This window comes from Gossypium hirsutum, chromosome A03 (genome assembly GCF_007990345.1).
Source record: "Gossypium hirsutum isolate 1008001.06 chromosome A03, Gossypium_hirsutum_v2.1, whole genome shotgun sequence".
Classification (NCBI taxonomy): domain Eukaryota; kingdom Viridiplantae; phylum Streptophyta; class Magnoliopsida; order Malvales; family Malvaceae; genus Gossypium; species Gossypium hirsutum.
The window spans coordinates 21398270-21423046 of record NC_053426.1 but is presented as its reverse complement, the minus strand read 5'-3'; the positions used below and the strand labels follow the sequence as shown (position 1 = coordinate 21423046).

Below are 24777 nucleotides of genomic sequence, written 5' to 3'. Positions count from 1 at the left end.
GTGTCATCTCATTTTATATTGGTGGAGATTTGATTTTCATGCAAGCCTATGGTAATAACTTTTCATGTTTGACTTTTGAGTGCTTAATTTTTAAACCTTAAACACTTTGAGTTATTTGAGTGAATCTTTAGGGAGGATGTCAATTCTTGTCGGTTTTGAATTAAAGGTAATTACTTAGACAAGGGAAAATACCTACATTTTCATGCTTTAAAAAATGTTTGACTTGGATTATTTGAATCTTCAGTGGTCTTTTAGTTGAATTATCAATGTATAATTATTTGTGAATTATGATAAAACATTATTGGTGAGAATTATGAATTGAGAAAGTTTAATTTTAATTGTGAGTTGAGGCGTTTGCTTGAGGACAAGCAAATGTTTAAGTGTGGGGATATTTGATAAACCATAAATGTAACATATTTTAATTTCATGCTTGGCATATGTTTGGATGATTTATGATGAGAATTAGTGAATTTGATGCTCATAATCCCTTAAATTCATGTTTCTATACTTAGGAGAGAATTTTGGAATAAAAGGAGCGAAAAAGGGGCCAAAATCGGAGTTTTCAGATCCACAAGGGTTCGGCACACGCCCATATGATCCATATGGGCAGGCCACACGCCTATGTGCCAGCTCGTGTTGTTATCGCTTCCTGTTTTCTAAACACATGGAAAAAGCCAATTTTAAGGGTTTCTGAGCATTCTAAAGTTTACATAACCACACCAGAATAAGACCTAAAGGGGACATGCAGAGTAGAACACAGGAATTACTCAAAGAATGCCAACAGATTCAGCTCAGAAGCAGGATTTTCTTCAAGATTGAAGTCTCCCTCCAATTTCTCTCGAAGTTTTTGGGTTTCTTTATGTTTTGTTGTTTTCCTATTTTTGAGATGTTTTCCTATTACATTATGAACAAAAATCCCTAAATACCTAGGAAGGATGAAACCTATGATGGATATTATTATTTAATTATCTGAATTACAGGATAAATACTTGTTCTTGTTCTTAATTATGTGTTCTTAATTCTTGCCTTAATATTTTCAAGATATTAATCCAAGTTTGATGTGCTTATTTAGTGAAGCAAAAGTCCATATTTAAGAGTAGATCTAGCATAATTAAGCGGAGTTGATTGCAATCCTAGAAACAGGACGACATAAAGCTCCAGATTAGAGTCAAATCTAATAAGGGAATCCATAGATCGAGTTAATGCGACCATAAGGGTTTTAATTAGAAAGAGATTTCGATTAATCAACCTAGAGTCATTTGTTCTTATTCTCGAAAGAGATATTAACATAATTTAGGGATTTCTACGGATCAAGACAACTGAATAAATCGTTTGATTCAGAGTCAGAATAATAAGTGAAGTCTGGGTGGATTCTTCCTTCGGTATTGTCTTTATCACTAGTTTATTCGATTATTTTCTTCACTCTTTGTCGCATTTATTAGTTAATTAGTTTAGTTAAATTTAGATTAAAATAAAATCCCTTTTATTCTAGGCTAAATAATAGAAAGATAGTTAATACTAGTACTTTTAGTCCTTGTGGATACGATATTCCGGACTCACCATAGCTATACTACCATTCGATAGGTGCGCTTGCCTTTGTCGTGATTGTAGTCTAGTTTAGTGAACCATAAAACGATCATCACCCCCTATATTTGAGCATAATTTCTTAGGAATAAGTAAGTGCTCTAATTGGTTTAGCATTCTCCAATTCAAAATTTTTCTATAGATTCCATACATACTTATTTTGAGATAGGAATATACCTTACTTGAGCTAATTCATATAGATTCCCAAGAAATAAGAAAGCTCCCCTTACAATACTCATCTCAAACTCAAACTACATCATATTTGCAAAACCTTTTTCTGGCCTTCTAAGAAGTGGAGGCAAATATGATATTGTCCACTTAGATATGAGTAATTGTAATGGTGCCTTTATCTTACTTGACAAACTACATTTTATCAATGTCTTAAAAGCCTCTCGTACCATGTCCTAAGGTCTTGCTTGAAGCCATACTGAGCTTTTTGTTAATTTAAACACATTATCTAGATGCTTAGGGTATCCAAATCCCTTAGGCTGTTGTACATAAACTTCTTCATTGATAAATCCATTGAGAAATGCACTTTTCACATCTATTTGAAGTAGTTTGATATCAAGATAAGTTGCAACTATTAAAAGAAGTTTGGTAGCCTCATGCCTACCCGCAAATGCAAATGTCCCATCAAATTTGATTCCTTCCACCTAAGTATACCCATGAGCCACAAGCCTTTCTTTATTTCTGTTGACGTTTTCAAGTTTATTTGACTTGTTCTTAAACATCCATTCCAATTACTTTACGACCAATTGGTCTTGGAATAAGCTACCATATATCATTCTTTTCAAGCTAATTATGTTCTTTTTGCATGGATTGAGTGTACTTTTCCTCTTCAAGGACTTCTTGACCTTTTTAGGCTCAGTGAAGGATTTATAGCATACAAGTCTAACCATATCTTGATAGTTTGTCTTAGACTTTCCTCTCGTCCTTACCCTTCATTTAAACCACTAATAACATAATCTAATGAATGGTTATTTTTCACCTTTGATTATGGTTTAGGTTGAGAAATATCATCATTTGATGGCCTTCATCATCATTTATTTTGATAGGTTGGTCAACTATAGATGCTTGAGACACAAGGTCAGATATTGGCTCAATTGCAACTTGTTTAATGTCTAGCACAACTAATTTATCATTTGTGTCTTCAATGGTAACATTAGATGACTCACTTTAACAAACACATTAAATGACTCCATGATAAACCTGTTGCATTTTTTTTACACCATGAATGCCTTGCTATTATTAGAATATCCTAGGAAGATCTCCTTACCACTTCATGCATCAAGCTTTCCCTTACAAACTCTATCTTTGAGAATGTAACTAATGCGCCTAAAAACATAGAAATATAACACTATATGCTTTCTTCTTTTCTACATTTTGTACAGAGTCATCATTATTTTAATCCTCAAAAGTACCTTGTTAATCACATGGAATGTTGTGTTAAAAAATTTAGCTCAAAACTTGTAAGGCCTTTTTTAAAAAAAAAAACTAACATCATTTCAGCCATATTTTGAATGGTTTAATTCTTCCTATCAACCATACCTTTCTCTAAGGAGTATTTGGCTTTGAAAACTCATACTACATCCCTTTGTTTTCATAGAAATATAAGAACTTTTCATTCTTCATTCCCTTACATGATCGCTCATAATTTTCATTCCCCAAGTATACCTTGAGCAATCATCAACACGTACAAACAAAGATGTTTCTTTTACCACTCAAACTCTTAGTCTTCATAACTCCAATTAAATTTATATGCAAGAGTTCTATAGGTCCAAATGTTTATATTAATTGCAATTGGGGATTTGGATTAGATTATTGCTTAAACTTCATGCAATCTTTACACATTTTTAAAATGACTCCATTAGCTTTGGCAATCCCCTCACTACGTTATACCTTACCAAATGATGCGAGCCTTGAAATGAACATGTCTTAATTCTCTCATACCATACCTTCGTATTAGAATAGCTCATACATTTGCATGTTAAGGGTTCAATCAATCCATAATAATTATCTAATGTTCTTGAACCTTTTAAGGCTATCTCATTTGACTTGTTGGTCATAAATATTTGTCCATTGTGAAGTTTTCAAGCATCATTTGATCACAAAGTTGACTAATACTTATAAGATTCACCTTTAATCCATTCAAGAAAGAAATTCTATAATTAAGGCATTCCTTCAAAATTCAAGATTCTTTTCCCAAGAATCTTGCCCCCTTTTTTTCCATAGTCAAAGGTCAACTTGCCTTCATGGCTTTCTTGGAAGTTTTTGAGATAATAAATATTACCATTCATGTTCCTAGAGTATCCATTATTAATGTAACACACATGATTAATGGCATCCTTTAAAGATTTATGGGTAACAATAAAGCACTTCTAGTCTTTTTTTCTCCAGACTAACATTTTCTTTAATACCTTAATAATGTTTCCTTGAGTTGCAACTGAGGCTACATCAAAGTGATTCTTTCTCAAATCCTTATGAAGATCAAGCCACCTTGGCTTGATATGGAATAACACATAATAGTAGTAAAAATTTAACCTCTTATTATGCTTGTTACGCCTCTCTATGTTGATAATTCAACCTTTCTAGACCATTCAGGTTGATTAACAACTTCTTTAAGCTTGGAAAACACAGCTGATTGAACAATTTTGTCTATTTTTTCCACATAGCCATGTTCACCCTTACCAGGGTCTCTCCTACCGGTTATGATAATTTCGTCTAGCTTTCCACAACCAAAACAAAGTTTCTTTAGTACAAAGTGAGCAGAAGAAAGTTATTTTAGTGTTGCTTCTAGTTCTGTAGTCTTGTCAACCGAAAATTTCTTTTTCTTCAATCAGCTTCACCAGCTTTTGATTTGCTTTAGAGGTTTCTTCATTGATCACAACTCATTTGACCTTGTACTTTATAGGATTTTTGTTTACATCAAGCCTTTCGTACTTCTTGAATACCCTATTAAGGTTTTGAGTAAGAAGGGTCATTTGCTCCTATAGATCTTGTATGGCATATTTTCCCTTAGTTGCAACAACGGATGTAACTTTCAAAAAATATTCTTATACTTTTTTTTCCTTCGCTTTTCTTGTCTTAACAAGATTCATCTTAAAGATTCTCAATGAACCTATGAGCTTTGTTGGGTCGAACCCGGATTATGCAATGAACTCAAACGAAAAATGAGAAAATCGAATACAAATATTTAATTTGGAAAAAGTCCTCCGAAGAGGATAAAAAACCACGGGCAAAGAATAACTTCACTAAAAAAAACCTAAAAGGGAGTAGAACATGGAGAAATAAATAAAACCTGAACCTGAAAAGCAAATGTTCCCAGAAATTCACAGAAACTCTCTTAATTTTTTTTTGTTCTTATTCTAAAGTATATAAGGTTGCTAAAAGGCCCATTTATATGCTAAAATTCGTGTACAATTATGATTGAAACATCCCTATAATAACTAGAGTTTAACTAAGAAAATATATCAGAGTTTAACTAGGAGAAGAAATTTGATTGTATAGGGAACTTATCACCACTTCGTGATGTGGCTATCGACTCATTGTGACACCAAGCTTTGCGTCATCATGACGAGGCATTTTTTCTCATCTGGATGTCGAGGTTGTGTTGTCGAGATGACACATTTCCCTCATCGGGATGTAAACTCTATTTTGGCTAAGAATATGAGTCACACTCCAAAAATCTCCACATTGGCTCGTATTTTTAAAATGCCTTCTTTGTCATGCCCCGCTAGGGGCCTAACTCGATCTTTGTCTACAAAGTCCAAACAGTGCTCAAACTTGGAAATTGGAAGAATCTTCATCATCATTTCTGTTGGATTATTGTTTGTGTTGATTTTGAGAATCTAAACATCTCCTTGAACAATCACCTCTCAAACAAAGTGGCACTGAATATCTATGTGCTTTGTTCTTTCGTGGGTCTGATCTTTTGTGAGATACATGACACTTTGACTATCACAATATACAATAGTCTCATCATTTCTATCAACCAGCTCTTTGAATAGACCTTTCAACCAAGTGGCTTCTTTTACAGCCTCTGTGATAGCTATATATTTAGCTTCGGTAGTTGATAAAGCCACAGTGGCTTGAAGGGTGGCTTTCTAACTAATAAAGTGATTTCTGGAAGGAAACAAATAACATGTGAGAGATCTTATTTTATCTAAGTCTCGAACATAATCCAAATCTACACAGTTGACTAGACCATCTGAGCATCTTTTGAATTCCAAACAAATGCCGAAAGTCCCCCTCAAATATAAAAAAAAATACACTTCACAGATTGCTAGTGTAATTTGTTGGGTTTGGTCATATATCTACTTACTAAACTAATAGCATGTGCGATATCAGGACTAGTACAAACCACAACATACATTAGGCTTCTAACTCCACTAGAATAAGGAACCGATGACATGTACCTTTCTTCATCTTTGATTTGTAGCGCGTATGAAATTGAAAGTCTAAAGTGGACAGTTAAGGGAGTACCTATCGTTTAGAGTGTTGCATTCCAAACCACTTGAGAATTCTCTCGATGTATTCTTATTGTGACAGAAATAGCTTCCCAAAGTGTCAATCTATCGAAATTTCCATCCCTAAAATTTTCTTGGTTACACCAAGAGCCTTCATCTTAAACTTAGAATTAAGCATGGATTTAAGTTACTCAATTTCGGATAGATCCTTGGCTTCTATTAACATATCATCACCATAAAACAACAAGTAAATAAATGATACATCATCTAAACATTGTAGATACACACAACTTTCTCACTTGCTTCGAGCAAAACCAATACTTAACATAAAGGAATCAAACTTTTTGTACCACTGTAGAGGAAACTGCTTCAGGCTATATAAATATTTTCGTAGAAGGAAAACAAGGTCTTCCTTGCCTTCGATTCTGAAGTATTCTGATTGTTGCATATAGATGTCCTCATCTAAATCCCCGTGAAGGAATGCATTTTTTTTACATCAAACTGCTCTAACTTGATATTGTTTGATGCAACAAGAGCTAGCAGTGCCCGAACGGATGTATGCTTCACAATTGGAGCAAAACGATAATGAAAATCAACTCTTTCTACTTGACTGTAGCCCTTTGCGACCAACCTTGACTTATATCTCTTGTCACCTTTACCCGAACCTTCTTTCTTTATGAACACCCACTTGCAACCAACTATTTTCTTCTTGGTGTGTGATTTAACAAGCTGCCATGTCTTATTATTTTAAAAAGACTATATCTTTTCTTCCATGGAAACAAGCCACTTGCTAGAATTAGAAGCCTAGACTGCCTTTGAATAATTCGAAAGGTCGGCTAAATCGATGCTTTTTGTAACATTAATAACATATGCTATGAGATTTCTTTCACGGTATTTTTGTGGTAGTTTAATATCTCGTCTTTTTCTGTCACGAGCTAACTTAAAATATTGAAGTTGAGATGTTTGGGTCTCTGATTAAGATGTAGAAGTGTCGAAAATGTTTTACTATATCAAAGAAACGTCAGTTTTGTAATTTCTTCATGTGATCATGATGAGCCAATTTTCCTTCTCGGGACGTTACCCCTGTTTGTCATGCCGTTGCGATGATGGGCTTTTTGATGACGTGGTGTCACTGTCTGTTTAAGTCTTCAGCTCCACCTTCCTTGAAACACTTGACTTTTTGATGTTGTTATGACCGAAGAACCCCTTTTTGGACAAATTCATCGATGTTTCGACAAACGTAACATCTCTACTGATGATCTTGCTCATTTTTGGGCACTATAACTTTTCACCTTTTGTCTCGACCGCAAAACCTAGAAAGATGAACTTTACCACTCTTAGTTTAAGCTTTCCTTGACTAAATCGAGCATATACAGGATAATTGAATGCTCTAAGATTAGAGTAATTATGAGGATTTTTGAACCAAATCTTTTCGTGAACATTTCCATCCAAAGCTCAATGTGGAGATTAGTTCACCAAGTAGCTTGCCAGATTAACTGCTTCGTCCCAAAACTCATTTTCTAAAACTGCATTGGAAAGCATACATCGAGATTTCTCAAGTAACGTTCTTTTCATCTGTCACATCTTGAAAATAGGGTTAGTAAAATCGATCTTGTGAACCAAGTGAAAGGTCATGCCCAAAATTTTAAGTTTATCTTTGCGTTTTTAAGACAAGAATAAGCTGGTGGCTCAATGGCTAAGAGAAAACAAGGAGACAATGTAATTGGCATAGAGACCTGAGTTCAACTACATTTCCTTGCATAACTTTTATTTTCTGCAATTTTACCCAAAACCCTAGTATAAATATGTTTTTTTTCCTTTTTGTTTAGTTTTTTTGGCTCATTTACTTTACCTCTCTACCGCCCCTCTTCCCTGTTTCTTTCTTCTTTCTTAAATTATCTTTTCTTTTATCTGTTTTGCTATCCCCTAAACTCTTGTTCAACTTTTTTTGTGCTGTCTATCTCTTCACTATAGCTGCCGAATCTAGCAGTCAATATTGGTCGAATCTAAGTTGGTTTTTTTTCAAGTGTTCATTCGTTCTCTGTTTCATCATTCGTATCTGAAGCAAAATAAGATTAAGTGCCATTTTTGTGATATTTAAATAGTTTTTCTTCGTTTTTTATCCTGTTATGGCCGAAATCTCCATGTGTTGGGTGTGTGTTCGTATCCAAGTTTCACATTTGAATTGGAGAGTTATCTCGGATGATTGTTAGTGTTTCAGAATTGTGTTTCTAGGTATGTGTTCTAAACATTTGTGATCGATAGGTATTTTTGTGCTATAACCATTGAAGTGTAGGAAAATCGAGTGTGGAATTTGGACCACATAACTTGTCCACACGGGTGTACACTGCACACGGGCAGTTGGCATGGTCGTGTGCCACTATTTTGTTAGGGTTAAAGTAGGGGCACACGACCTAGAGAGGGTTACACGACTTGGCACATGACTGTGTGACCAGTGTTGGGAAAATTTATCATTTTACATGTAGTAGCCCATTCTTGCCCGGACTTTAAAACCTAAAACCCAAAAACAAAAAAAAAATATTTATTTATTATAGTCCATTTACAATACATGACCCACTAACCCGTAGGCCCAAATTAATTGGTCTAAACCCTATGCCCGGTTACAACCCAATAGCCCATACTCGATTATGCCATTCCCCGGTACCCATTACACCCTTAACCCAAAACTCAATGGCCCAAGCAGACTCAAAGCAGAGAGGCCCGGATGGCCCAAATGGTTAGCAGAACTTGGAAGACCTAGGATTTTAGAAGCCCTAGGCGCCGTAGTCAATGTGTCGTTCCATCTCGCGTCGATCCAGCTACCCACCATCAGCGCCGTGGCTCCAGCGCTATATCGCGCCATAATCGGTGCATTCACCGACGAGATCTCCTCGCGAATACCTGCAAAAGAAACCCACAAGACACAGAGCAAAAAAGGGAACCAAACAGTAGCAGATAAAACCAGTAAGGAAAGAAATATTTCTTTCCTAAACATGTATAATTTAAAGGCTACAAAGCCTTTCTTCCGATTTGAAAAAGGAGGGATTCTTATGTTCTTAGAATACACGCAGAGAATCAATAAAAAGAGAATATAGAGATCCAAAAAAAAATTTATTCTTGCATACATATACAAAAAGCATCACAGTCGATTGAAATATACAAAGGTGAGATTTTCTTTTAAATATATGCACATATATATATTGCGAATAATAAAAAGGAAAAGGGAGACGAACCTTTTCTGATCTGCGCTGAAAAGGGAAATTTTCCAGTTTCCGACCGCCACACGTGGTGATGTTCGCGGTGGCGCGTGGGCGCATGAACGCCTGAGAACGGAGCCTCGATGGAGCTTTGATGCCAGTCCCAGATCCTCATTCAGAGGATTTCTCTTCTTTTTTTCTCAGAACCGGTTGCAAAATGATTTTAGAACTAAAAGTTTGACTTATATAGCATAAATGAAACGGTGCCGTTTTGGTTTAATCCAATAAGCACAAAACGACGTCGTTTCAAGGCTTAGGATCCGCGTGCTGACCCGATGACTCGGGGAGGATCCGCGTGTTTTCGATAAATGGGCAAATTGCCCAATTGACCCTTCTGTGTTTTCAAATTTTTTAATTTCATTTTATTTTTATTTTAATTTAGCTCCAATATTTTATATTTATTTCAATTTAATCCTAGTCCCCTTTTAAAAATCAGCTCTAGAGAACGACATCGTTTTGGGATTAGGGTTTAATTACCCAATGAGTCCCTCAGTTTTAGCTTGTGTTTTAATTAAGTCCAAATATTTTTATTATTTTGCAATTAACCCCAGATTCTTCAATTAAATTCAATTTTAATTCCTTTCTTTTTATATATATTTTTAATATTAATTATAAAATAATATATATTATTTTTTATTATCTAAAATATTATTATTTTTTAAAAAATATTTTTTATCATATATTTTTTTGTTATATTTGCATCTTACTATATGTTATATGTATTTTCATTATATATTATTTATTTTACTATATTTTATCTATTATATTATTATACATTTTTAATTTTTATCATATATTTATTATATATTATATATTTATATTTATATTATATGTTTTTAGTACATATTATTCTATAATTATATTATTCATATTATTATACATTTTATTTATAAATTTAGTATATACTATGTATTTTCCTATATGTATTAATTATTTTACTATATTTTTATATGAAAATACTTATTAAATTATTATTATTTTATACGTTCTTCATATATTGTATTATATATATTTTATTACATATATTTTTATTGCTATATGATTTATATTATTACATATTTTATTTATAAATAATATTATATTTTACCATATTTCCTTTTTACCTTTATTTTATCACAAAGTATACATTGTTACTTATTAATTATATACATTCTTTTCTAAAGAATAGCAACATCTAGTACACTATTTTTCTTATATACTAAGTTATTGTATCTTATAATATAATCTATATATGTATATATCATTTTAAAAAATAAAAAAGATTCTCTTTTATTGTTTTTACATCATTTAATATATTTCTAAATAGCTTATTTTTATATTTCATACATTTAATTTGCTTATTTATTTTTAGATTCTCTTTTATGTTGATATTGTTTAATAGGTTAAATTTTACATATCATTTTATTCTTGTTTTTACATATTCGCGTAAAATTAGTTATTTATGATAATTTAGATATATTTACATAAAATGTTGTTATATATATATGTTATACAATTAAATCCATTATGCTCTATGTTGTATTGCGCCTGTAACACCAATGCATCAACATTTATGTTATTTAAGATATATGCACAAAGTGATAAATTGTGTAATTTATGTCATTATTTTAAGCCATTATACTATATATGCATAAAATGATAAAGCACATTGTAATTAGATTTATTTAATTCTTTGTAATATGTAAAACACATCATTATTTTTAAAACCAAAAGTTATATCTCACTTAATTCAAAAAAATAAATTTTAAAAAGTGAGGCAATGTTTTGATAATTAGGAATTCGGAAAGTAGTGCCATAATATGCTGGGTTGCAATTTCTCGTTTGTCTAAATATCTAAAATATCCTTTTAAACAAATGTTATAAATCACGAAGATGACTTCAGTTATGAAAGTTTAAAGATATCGTGTCCAATCATGCTGGATGTGATGTTTGTACTCTTTTAAAACGAAGGAATCTTGTTTCTTTTTTTTTTATCTCAAAGCATTACGATTTTAAAGAATCTTATTTCTAAATTCTTTCAAATTTCTGACATTAAGACAAAATTATTCAATTTGGTAACAATTTTGGGCGTTACGAGGGTGCTAATCCTTCCTCGTACTTAATCGACTCCTGAATCCGTTTTCTTGACTTTCGTAGACCAAAATTAATGTTTTAAAACAAAACATTTTATAAGGTGATCCAATCACACCTAAAAAGATTGGTGGCGACTCCCGTTTTCATTTTTTTTAAAAACCCATTTTTAAAAGGAGGTTTCGACATTACACATGGTCATAGTGAGTTACATAGACTCCCCACACGGCCGTGTGACCTTCTATTCCAATATTTCCCTCTATTTTGTACTATGTTTCATTTGAGTCTTTAAGTAATTTCCTGCATGTTAGAGGTCCTGTAAGTAGGATTCAGACACTGTTACTATTATTTGATTTTATGATTGTGTTTGACGTGTACTTGGTTGTATGGAAGCATTTGAATTGCTACTATTTATATTGTTTTCTTGAAAATCATGACACTGAAATTGTTGAATCAAAAGCATGCCATTGATAATGTTATTGTACTATTTAGCATGATATGTGACATTCATGACAAGCCATATTGCATTGCATGGCGATTGGGATGATTGGAGTTGGAGGAGCTATATGGAGATTGGCGACAGTTAAAGTTTGAAATATTGTTGCCAATGCACCGCACTAGAGTGTTGTAGGAGATTGCTTATTGGTGGCTTGACCACATTATTGGTAGCTTTTATCGGCAAAATCATTGTGTATGCTCAAAATTAGCAGCATACTATCCTACTTTATCGGTGGCTTGACCACATGATTGTCATTTTATCTATACATTATTGGAAACTAATCTATATTTACACTGGCAGTATATCTACATTACTATGGTTTATTTACATTATCGATAATTTGTTTGCATATTGTTATTGGTGGTTTATCCACACTGAGCTATGGCTCCTAATTGTTTTGGTGATTTGGTAGATGGGTTTTAGGGAATTCGTGGTGTGTAGCTGGTGGATAGGTAGGACCTTTACGCTGATATTCATTAGAACATGCCATGCATAATTGTTGCAATTATCGAGTACTATGATGCTATAGTCTTCTGTGGTTTTTAGTTATTTTTTCGGGGTTTACTGTAAAATTTGATTGTTTAATTGTCACTACACTATTTACATATTTGTTCTCGACTCAGATTGAGCTTCATAGCTTACTCCCTTAGTTTAACATTTTTTAGGTAATCCACAAAAACTGGGCTTGGACTCAGCATTCGGAGGTCTCATTTGGGTTTTTATCTAAATAACGTTTCTTAAATTATGTAACTTTACATTCATTTGGGACTGTAATTATTTTTATATGAACCGTAGCATGGCGTTAATTTTGGGATATTTTAGAATTATCATGCATGGACATCATACAACTGAATTGTTTTTCTTTATATAACTAGTCACGATTAATTATAAATTTATGGATTTATTGATAAATTTAAAATGTCAAAATTTTCGCTACAAAACTATTTTTGAAACTCTGGACAATGATTTAACAATTAGAGAAGTTTGTAAAATTAATAAGCTACTTTTTAATCGAACTTTAAATAACTTGGAAAAAACTAAATTTTTATAGAATAAAGAGAAGCCCACTATCGATTTTTTTTGGATTATATAAGCAAATGATTTAGTATTTAAGTTATTGAGAATTGAACCATTGTCACTAGGCCATTTTGGTGGCCTTGTAACCTTCAAAATCCGGCCATAAGTTCTTGGTTGGGTTAGGGAGGTTACATCATTCGTTCGACTATACTATTTTTCTATGGGGTACTTACAATTCCGCGGTGTCTTTCAATTCCTTCTAGTTTGCAGAAATTATTAAACTTAGTTGAACAAAACTCAAGCATAGTATCCGTTCTGAATTACTTTATGGTCTTCTCTGTTTGTTTTTCCAAGAAAGCCTTCCACTTTTTGAATATCCCGAAGACTTCTTTCTTATGCTTAAGAAAATAAACCCAAACCTTCCTGGAGTGGTCATCGATAAAAGTTACAAGATATCTTCTACCTCCTTTAGAGACGACTAGAGCTGGACCCTATAAATCGAAATGAATATAATTGAGGGCCCTTTTACTCCTATGCACTATCGAATCGAAGCTAACTAGGGTCTACTTCCCATAAATGCAATGCTAATAGAAATCTAACTTTCCAACTCTGGTGCCTGTAAGAATACCTCATTTGCTTAAAACGGTCATATCTTTTTCACTCATATGACCGAGTCGTATGTGCCACAGTTGGATTGATTTAGAATTCGAAACTAGTGGATTTTATCACGTCGTTGTAGCGCTAGAGACTTCTTATTGAGACTTTGTCACGTCGTCATGACGTCCCGTGTCTCCTCGTCGAGATGTGGTGACGGGTTTACCTTTGCTTTTGTAATTGCTGCTAAACCTAACACTGTTGACCTTGCAGAACGTATAGGTTGTTGACTTTTTGTCCTATCATCAGTATAAATAAAGGTTCCACGAGATATCTTTGAGCTGTTTGACTTGATGATGACTTTGCAACCAATCGAGTTTAAGATTCCAAATTATATGAAATTTTTCTTTAAATCAAGCACATGATTAACATTTGACAGTGTTTGAATATTTATGTCGTGCATCTTAATTTGAATTCCTTTGACTTCTATTATCTTACGTGGAGAATTATTCCCTATCAGCACAACTCCACCTTTAACTGAACTGTAAATAGAGAACCAGTCCCTGTTGGGACACATGTGATAGGAGTACCCTGAATCAAAGATCCACTCAGATGTCGTAGGCACCAGTAAGAAATCATCACATCTATCTTCAGCTATATTAACATTGGCTACATCAGCTTTCTGCTTTCCTCTCTCATCATTTTTGGTGGCCCTTTTAATTTTATTTTAGAGTTTATAACATTCTGTTTTAATGTGACCCTTCTTTTTACGATAGTCATATTCCTTATCGTGATTCGTTGACTTAGATCTCGCCCTTGATATTCTCTAACTCGGATCTTTAGATTGTTGCCTTTCTCTAGCAACCAAAATCGAGGCTTACCCATTTGATTTGTTCTTCACACCTAACTCGTTGCCAAGCTTTTTGCAAGCAACTTTGTCATATAAAGGGCTTCCAATTTCCTCCACAAGGCTGTTGCCATTTCTTTGAAAGTACCTTATGTAATACATTGTTAGTGAGGCACAATTGAACTATTCATAGAGCATTCTCATCAAGCTCCTCCCACTCTGTCTTGTCTGCATCCACAGGCTTTTTTCCTATAATTACCTTTTTCAAACAGTTTTAAACCAAAATTTCCATCATTCGAACTTGCCACAAGATGAAATTTGTAATCCCATCGAACTTCTCGATATCATACCTCATTGCCATCTTTGAAGAAGTTGAATGCGGAAACTGAACCAAGCTCTATTACTAGTTTGTTGGGTCGAACATGAATTATGCAACGAACTTGAACAAAAAAAGAGAAAATCAAACATAAATATTCAACATAAAAAAACTCATCCGAAGAGGATAAAAAACCATAAATAAAGAAAATTTTGACTAAAATAGAAAAAACCGAAAAAGGGAGTACAATATGGAGAAACAAATAAACCCTGAACCCAAAATACAAAGGTTTCCCAAAATTTCCATAAACTCTATTAACTTTGTTGTTATTCTGAACTATCTAGGGTTGCTAAGAGGCCTATTTATAGGCTAAAATTCCTGTACAATTATGACTTATACATCCTTAGAATAATCAAAGTTTAACTAGGAGAGAAACTTGATTGTGTAGGGAACACGTCCCCACGTAGTAATGTGGCTATCTGCTCGTCTTGATGCCTGACTTCGTGTTGAGGTGTTTCTTCTGATCGGGATGTCGTGGTCGCATCGTCCTGACAATGCCTTTTCCTTGTCAGGACATCAACTCTGTTTCAGCCAAGAATGCAAGACACACTCTATAAGCTCTTTAACCCTCATATGGTCAATGTTCGTTGTTTCTTTGATAGTTTTCAGATTGATTGAAAATTTCTCAAGCAAAGACCTTAGCACTTTTCACATAAGCTTTGGATTTGTCTATTAATCTCCTAGTGAATACTAAAGAAGCCTGATTTGAAATATCACAACTTTGCATTGAATTTTTGCTAGGTCTCATTCTCCTATATCCTTAGAGTCTCGAACCTTGTAGTCAACATTTTAAGTTTTGATTGCTTCATTGTGTTTGTTCCTTTATGAATAGTTTTAAGAATTTCCCAAGCTTTTGTAACAATGGTTCATTTAGAAATTCACTTGAATTCTTAAGAGTCAACTCTATAGAAGATTGCATTAAAAGCCTTTTAATTACCACTGGTCAAATGTTCCTCCTCACTAGTCCATGTAACCTTAGGCTTAAGAGTCATTACACCAGATACATTAACTGGTTGTGGTTTCAAACTAGTTAAAATTGAGTGCTAATCATTTTCACCCATGGACTTTATGAAAGCCGTTCATCCTAGCCTTCCAATAGGCCTAATTTGAGCTATATAACTTAAAGGGTATGAAAACCTATAAACATTGACATAATTTGTTCCATCTAACATAAAGGATCTAGTAATTGATAAACCTTCCATCCCGACTACAAATCAATGTAAGATCTACACTTAGTATGTCAAGTGTTTAGCCTTGATGCATGAAAGTTTGTTGATTTTTGCCTGTCAAATATTCGTTTAGTTGCAATTCGATGAAGTTATTACTAATTATTAAAATTAAGATGGACATAAAAAATTGTTCACATAGTTCAAAAACTTGTTCTGTTTGTGAGGCCTTCCCTAAGTGGAATCCATTATAAACAAGTATAATTTAAGTTAAATTCACTCACCAAGTTGCAATTCCACTTCTATACTTCAAACTAGATCATTCCCCCTTTAATATTTACTTCAAACTAGATCATTCCCCCTTTAATATTTTCTCCTTAAAAACATAGATGTAAACTGATCAACACAATTTAATTTACTTACACTTTTTGCTCGCGCACGTGCACACTCATACACACAAAAAATGAAAAATTAATTCCTAATTGAACGAATAAAACACTCTTTCTCATATCTAATCTACATAAGCTGTCAATATATATACATATAATGCTTGTTGAATTACAACTAATATCAATCTCTAATTGCATAAAAATAACTTTAAAAAGTCTTCAATAAAATATATATTCAAAGAAAGCTTTTAGTCATCAAATTCCTTTAAAAGTCAAATCTCCTGTTTAAGGAAACTTGAAGACTATATCCAATCTTTATTTGACTTAATTTTTGCTCGTAAAATCTTCACTTATCAACTACTAAAATCCTTAAAAGATTAACAATTAAAGGTTCAAATAGATTTAGTCAAAATATGTCATTTAAGCATGACAATTTAAATGATCTATCCTATGTTCTTTTAAGTTGCAATTGACAATTATAACCAACACTAACAAAGATTTTTGACTTGTTTTAACTGTCAAAAAAATTCTTAGTTAAAACCTTTCACTTAAAGTTGCTTCAAATGTAATATCAGAGCTCGAATTATAAGAACCGAATTGAAAATCTTTTTGAATCAATACTCGAAAATAACATAGTCGAATGTGAATCTTTTGGCTTTGAAATCAAGTGGAACTTTTTGTGGAAAAGTGGGAACTTTTGGCTAAAATCTATAGAAAGTACATCGAAATGGGTTCTTTTTTATTAACAATCTGTTTCTTTCCAAAACACAATGTTTAAATCATTCGAATCTTGATTACGCAACATACTATAAATGTTTCATATACCGGTAGAAACATTGTCAAGATTTTTCCTCCTTCCTAAACTCATAATCTTTCTCAGTCAGGATATTTCAGACATTGGAAGTTCATTTTCCTGACATGTTTGAACCCGACATGAAACAAGCATGTTGAAAGTGAGCTCCGGTGAAGATGGTTATCTAAACAACTGGATTCATACTTGTGATTCATGTCAAGCAACCGCCTGCACACTTTACTGCCACACTGACTCCGCTTACCTCTGCCATGACTGTGATAAACGTATCCATGGTGACAATACTACCGCCTTGTCGCACCACCGTGTGTGGATTTGCGATGCCTGCGAGGCTGCTCCTGCTGCGGTCACTTGCAGTGCTGATGCAGCATCACTTTGCATCGAATGTGACATCCAAGTACACTCGGTTAACCCTTTGGCTAGCCGCCATACCAGGGTCCCTATACCTCCGATCGCAGGTCAAATATGTTCGTCCTCAAATGTTCAACAGGATGATCAGCTGCCAGGAACCATGTTCGACACCAAAAACGAAATCGCAGCCCTTACTATGGAGCTGAATCTAGAAATTGATGAAGACGAAACAGATTCTTGGTTATTGCTTGAGCCTGGAAACACTGACAACCAGACCATGAGTGGATTCACCTATGGTGAACAACTTGATGAGTACGTAGATGTTGTCGATACATGTACCAAGTCATTCGGCCCAGAACAGTCCTCTGATCAGCAGCAACTTGTGTGTGTGAATTGTCCAGAAGATAGTGGAAGTGATAGTGTTGTTCCTGTTCAAACTCCGAGATCTAAGAATCAACCACTACAAGAAGAGACACAACTGCAGAAACAGCAATTTCATAGTACTTACTTCAATTCAGAGCAGAGCGGATCAAAAGCTGCATTCACTAATTACCCTTCAAGCAGTCTAAGAGTAAGATCCTAGACATTCTAAATTAACTTTACATTTGCTTTTCCGATAACTTATGATTTGTCTGTTCTGTTCATAACTTTGAAACAAAAAGATCTATGCATATGTGTTTGATTCTTTGTTCCAATGGGAAATGAATTTTTAAGCTTTACTAACAGTTCATTAATTGTTATTGAAAATGTTGTTGTTGGGGGTGAAATACACTCAGGGAGCTCAGCTGCTTCAGGCTAATGGCATTTATCATATACATGTAAGTCCATTCCATTAATTCCGAAGCTCTCTGAAGCTTTCTCACTGGCCAAACACAGCAACAGAATTCAGGATAACGATGACTTTTCATTATTTTTTTCCTCAAAATTTACCGTTATTTCCCCGAATTATCAGCTCATCTTAAGCTTTTTAAACTTATTTGTTGCTTCATTTAGGTCCCCATGCCGATGATCGCTCCTGCTGGCATCCCAAATTCATTCACTGGATTTCCAACAACAACAACAACAACGACAACTGAAACCTTCCCAAATCCTTGGCTTCTAATACCATTGCAATTCACATCAATGAATAGGGAAGAAAAGGTTCTAAGATATAGAGAGAAGAGAAAATCAAGAAAGTTTGAGAAGAAAATAAGATATGCATCCAGGAAAGCTTATGCAGAGACTCGACCTCGTATCAAAGGCAAATTTGCAAGGAAAACAGATAAGGGGATTGAAGATGATCAGATGTTCTCAAAGGAAGATAATGGATATGGTGTTGTTCCATCATTATGAACGAGTACAATAAAATATGAGGCTAGGATTTTAAAAGAAAAACTTTTGATAATGGAGATTAAAGTTATTATCTTTCTTGTTTAGTTCCTGCATCAGTGTATTGCTTTCCATGTAGTTCAATGAATGAGGGAATAAGTCTCAAAGTGAGTTATCAAACATTAAAATGCTAATTTTTTTTAATTTTTATTTCGAAAGATGCTCCTTTCTTATTTGAGTTAAAAGTGAATAATATCTCACGCATTGAATGTGGAGTCCGGCCATGTGCCCGAATATATTTTCTTTATAGGTATGTACGGTCCCTATATAATTTCACTTCAGAGAGAATAAGCTTTAACCCCTTTTATGAATCAAATAAAGAAATATGTGAAAACGATGTTTGATAGATGATGATGTGATTAATCAAACTATATATAAATTTCCAGACTTATATCATTAGTTTAAAGAAAAATTTTGAGAATCCAGTCGTGATCTTTAAGAAAAAGTGATTGCACTTTTATACTTTTTTTTCTGAGATATATGGACGTGGAAGAAAATTGATAGAAAGTAAAGAAATTGGATAATTGGGAAAAAATATCATGGTTGGTATTAAAAAGTATGAAATGATTTGAGATGTATAGGAGGAAGTGTTCATTTTTTTACCCACTAGATACGTAATTTTTCATATTTTGGTGATTGTCAATTTATTGAACCATATCTATTGACTGAGCTGAAATTGTGGATTATATCTAGCCCATCAATGAAGATCATACCACTTGGATAAATATATTTGGAAAATCAAATCGATCGAATCAAGTCTATCTAATCCCTTAAATCAAGAAAGTTGGATCAAATTAGAATGTTTAAGTCTTAGCCGCCAATCGTTCTTGTTTACCTTGTTTGTTAATATTATATTGTATTTAGCTTGATTAGGTATTGTTTAATAGGGATTGTGAGATCTTTATTATGTTAGTAAGTCTCAAAAACTTTATATAATTGAGAGACTTCTATAGGTTTATGGAATGATAAATGAGAGCACTTAATTTATGCATGTGAGGATCATTATTTTTGAGAGTGCATTTGATTATAAGACCTAAGTGTTGTGGTTTTATAAACAAAGTTCTCAGGGAAGTATTTAGTAGTGAGAGTTCTAGTTTTTAAAGGTTCAAAAGTGAGAAAGTTTTCACTGGTGTGTGATAGATTTAGGTTCACTTGTTGTAAGTGTTTGACGGTAGTTTATATTTCTTACTGAGCTAGGATTCGCAGATGTAAGGAAACCAAACTACGTAAACAATCTTATTGTCCCTTGTTTTTGTTTTATGTTTCGAAGTGCTTGGAGAAATGTTGTCTTCCCAGTCACTTCTATCAGTACTTAGCTTGTTACTTAGCAACTACTTCAAGCCAACAATCGGTATCAAAGCCTCCCACTTAACATAACTAGTAGAGATTTCTGGTGTTGTTGTTCACAAGCTATGGAAGGATCATCAACCTCTCGAACCCTATGTTGGTGACTGGCCATTACCCTTATTGTAAGGCTTGTATTAAAGCCTATATCGAATCCATTGGTGAAAAAGCTTGGTATTTAATTCTTACTAGATTGGAGCCACCAATGATGGAGAATGAAAAAGGAAGAGTTCCTAAACCTACGGGTTAATGGACAATTGAAGAAGAATGCTCGACCAATTCCAACTTTAAAGCATTGTTTGCAATGTTCTATGGAATTGATATGCAAGAATTTAAGAGACTAGAAAAATGTAGTGTTGCTGAAATATCGTGAGATATACTTCAGACTACACATGAAGGAACAACCACTTTCAAATAGTTAAAGATGTAAATGTTGACTTCCAAACTCGAGAACCCAAAGATGCAAGAATTTGAAACTATTGGTGAGTTCTATTCAAAAATTTGTGATTTTTTAAACCAAGCCTTTGCTATGGGTGAAATGTAATGCTCCGATACCCGACCCATCATCAGGTTCAAGCTACAAGGTGCCACTTTTGTTGTCGGAGAAACTAGAATCCAATGTCATTATACGTATAAATACAAGTAAACCATATATAATAAACATTTCATTATCCTTTCCGAGTCTTATATGAACATAAGAAAGCTCTTTTACTAACCTAGGGTCGAAATGGTTTAAATTATAAATAGTACAAAGTTTCAAGTTGACTTTACAACTTCAGGGGTTTTCTCTTCGCAACATGACTCTTTGATTTCATCGTGACCTCGAGGCTACATCGTCGAAAATTGAGCCTTAAACTAATTCTCACCGTGGCATTAGAGGCATGTCGCCGCGACGTGGTCCTTGTTGTTCAACAACTTCAATTTGGTAGCTAAATAAATCTTACCAAAATTTCATCATTCAAATAAACACTAGTCTTGGATCTCCAATTTTAGCCATTTACCATAAAAGCAAGCTTAATATACAATGTTCAACCATTAACACATTGATTTATAAACCTAAACACTAATCAATTCATATGATCATCACATATACATTTACAACTTAACCATTTGTGACATTAAACAAAATGACCCTAAGTATATGACATAAAACCAAAATGAAACACACTATACACAATTTTTTGAGTAAAAAATGATAGTCTATCTGTTGACTTCAAGTCCTAGGGCTTTAAGGAATAATTGAACCTGCGCATGGAGAAAACAAACAACATGCTAAGCAATAAAGCTTGGTGGTACTTTCATGATTCAAGATATTATATATTAGTATAAATATCATGACACAAAGCATGTGAACTCAAAATGAAACTTGCATATGTTCATATATATACATGAAAATGTGCATATCCCATTAGGTAGCCCAATTTACTTAACATTTCAACATTATCATCAATTCTATACTTTTTCTACTCACTTTTCAATTACATACATATCAAAGGCATTACTTAAATCAATTCATCATGATCTATTCATTTACTTACCTTATTATTACCTTTCAATCCGTTTCTAGAGTCTATTGAGTCATTCACATTTGTTTCAACCCATATTGCTCGATTTCACTTGTTTTGCATGATAACATAGTACTTCTCATTTCAAACTCATATATGAACATATTCAAAATCTCAAGCATTATATTAATTCATTTCTGTATAAGTTATCAAACTTATTATTAATGACCCCTATTTACCTATCTCAGACTCGGATGGATACACGGATTGTCTAACCAACACATCAAACTTGCATTGAAGTGCAACAGAAAAATCAAGTAAGGGAAACTGGTACGTAAAGTGAATATTGGCACAAGAAGCGCATTTTGGAGCACAAAACGCATACTAGCACACGTAGTGCATCATGGCGCATAAGCTCATAAACCTGTACAATCCAATCCTATTATTTGTCAACTATATCCGACTTAGTTAGACTAGTTAATAGGGTATTAATGTTCAATTCACATTACATTATTTACAATTCATCATCAATATATCATGTAACATAGCATATTTCAGCTTAATTGCTTATCAATTATGATATGCCAATTAAATCATACTATCTATTCTATTCAATTTAGTCCCTATTTCGACATTCAATCTCAACCATAGCAATTCAATTGAAATATTTCATATTATCACAATAGACTCATCCCAATGACTCATCAATCAATAAGCATGCATACACAATCAAATATTTTTATCTCGAATCATTAAAGTACAAACTGAGGTTCTGCGTGTCACTAGTCGATGTTATTTGCTTTTCTTTTCCCTCTTAGCTATTCGGTGTTGTTGTTAGCTATGAATAATCAGAAAACATATCATATAATCAATTTCCAACCAAATCAGAATCAAATAAAAAGTTATCAAAATTTTGTAATTTATTCAATTTAGTCCTTAAAAGAGTCCTTAAAAGCAAGACAAGCATAACTTTTAATTTAGGGCAACAGATTAGAATTTAATTTCACCATGACTTATTTGGGGCCTTCTATTTTCTATCTCTACCAACAGTTCATGATAGTTTTGCATTTTATTCAATTTGGCACCTAATGTCGAGACCATTTTTAAATCGACTTTTGGAAAATGGGAATCGACTTTAAAAAAACGAAAATGGGAGTCGCCACCAATCTTTTTAGGTGTGATTGGATCACCTTATAAATGTTTTGTTTTAAAACATTAATTTTGGTCTATGAAAATCGAGAAAATGGATTCGGGAGTCGGTTACGTACGAGGAAGGGTTAGCACCCTCGTAACGCCCAAAATTGGTACCTAATTGATTATCAAGTGTCTTTAATGTCGGAAATTTAAAAATTTTAAGATGCAATCCTTTTTTAATATTTTTAATTTTGAAAATTAAGGTTCACTTGTATTAAATAAATCAACATATTATATCCAATAAGTTAGGACATAATCTTTTTAAGATATCTGACACTAAGTTAGCCTTGTTAGAAATCCCTATCTCGAAACAATGAAACGCCATATCCAGTAAGTTAGGACACAACGTCTTGAAATTCCGAGACAGTTGCTTGCACTTAGAAACCCTTAAAAACTTAGAAGGGTGCTTGACTATTCAAACTCAACGAGAAAAGTTGCAACCCAATAAGTTAGAGCACTACTTTTCTCGAAATTTCCAAACACCAAGTATTGCCTTTATTTTTGAAAACTTTAAAGTCTCGTTTTTTAGATCAATGCATGAAGGAGCATATTAACATAACATACGGGATAACATGTTGTAGTAATAGGTAAATAAAAGTACAATAGCATAAATATCAGACATTAACTAACATATACATATAAGAAACATGACAAATTTTAAATAAGTAAAATATACATAAACAGGATATATATTTAAGAAGAATAGTTAAAAACACATAAACATGTAATTCATCGTATATTTAAACATGTTGATAATGAAAATGATGCATGATATATATATAAAAAAATAACATAAAAATAATAATATGTCAAGCACTCAACATTTAATAAAATTATGAGACCAACATCTAATGTATTGACATAATATAAAGAAAGGTTCAATATACATATTAAAATATAAAATAAAGTGAGTAATTATTGATAAAAAAAATACCTACAATATAAATTAAAAAATGTTTAAAATAAGTTATATATAATAATATAATATGAATAAAATATAAGGAAATATAATATAAAATAATAAAAATATAATAAGTAATTTGCATATAAAATATAGTAAAATAAATAGTATAAAAAAACAAAATAAATAATATATAAAAATATAAGAAAGATAGATATTATAAGGATAAATAATAAAATATAGTATGTAATAAAAAGTTCATAAATAATTGGTATACGTATATTATAAAATAAATAGGATATGAGTAATTTTCATAAGAATATTGTAAAATAAATAATATACATATATAAAATATATAAATAAAGAAAAGGTGTAATATATATAAATGGAATATGAATACTATTATAAATAAGGATAATATATACTATTATTTATTAATAATTTTTTTGAAATTTATTTGCCATTTACAAATTTAGTAAATAGTAATACAATTTTATAAAAATATATAAAGAAATATATAAAAAAATATATAGTATAATATAATTTATAGATAAAATATGTGATAAAATAATGTATTGGATAATAACAATATATAACTAATATTAATAAAAATATATAAAGTATTTAAAGTAAATTAAAATATAAAAAGGATTAAAATTGAATTTAATTAGAAAATCTAAGGTTAGTCTGCAAAATAGTAAAAATTCTGGTCCTGGTTCCAAATGCGCGTTAAATTCGGAGGACTCACTGGGCAATTAGCCGTAATCCTAAAAAAACGACGTCGTTTCCCAGAATAAATTCTACTGGCCATTGGGACTAAATTGAATTAAATGTAAGAAGTTAAGGCCAATTTGAATAAACATAAAATGAGATTGTAAATATTAAAAAGGAGGAAGGATCAACTTGGCAATTTACCCAATTCACAAAAACACGCGGATCCTCCCCAGGTAATCGGGTTAACACGCGGATCCTCTCTATTGAAACGATGTCGTTTTAGTGCTTATCAAGATAAGCCAAAACGACACCGTTTTCGTCGGA

General features: G+C 32.7%; 1 protein-coding gene across 1 annotated transcript; it reads left to right on the top strand.

Annotated features, from left to right (window-relative positions):
* The first annotated feature begins 17209 nt into the window (after nucleotides 1-17209).
* On the top strand, nucleotides 17210-18759 carry LOC107887824 (zinc finger protein CONSTANS-LIKE 2). The gene is made up of 2 exons (XM_016812049.2): nucleotides 17210-17998; nucleotides 18421-18759. The coding sequence occupies exons 1-2, from the start codon at nucleotides 17210-17212 to the stop codon at nucleotides 18757-18759; spliced, it is 1128 nt and encodes a 375-aa protein (XP_016667538.2).
* The last annotated feature ends 6018 nt before the right edge of the window (nucleotides 18760-24777 follow it).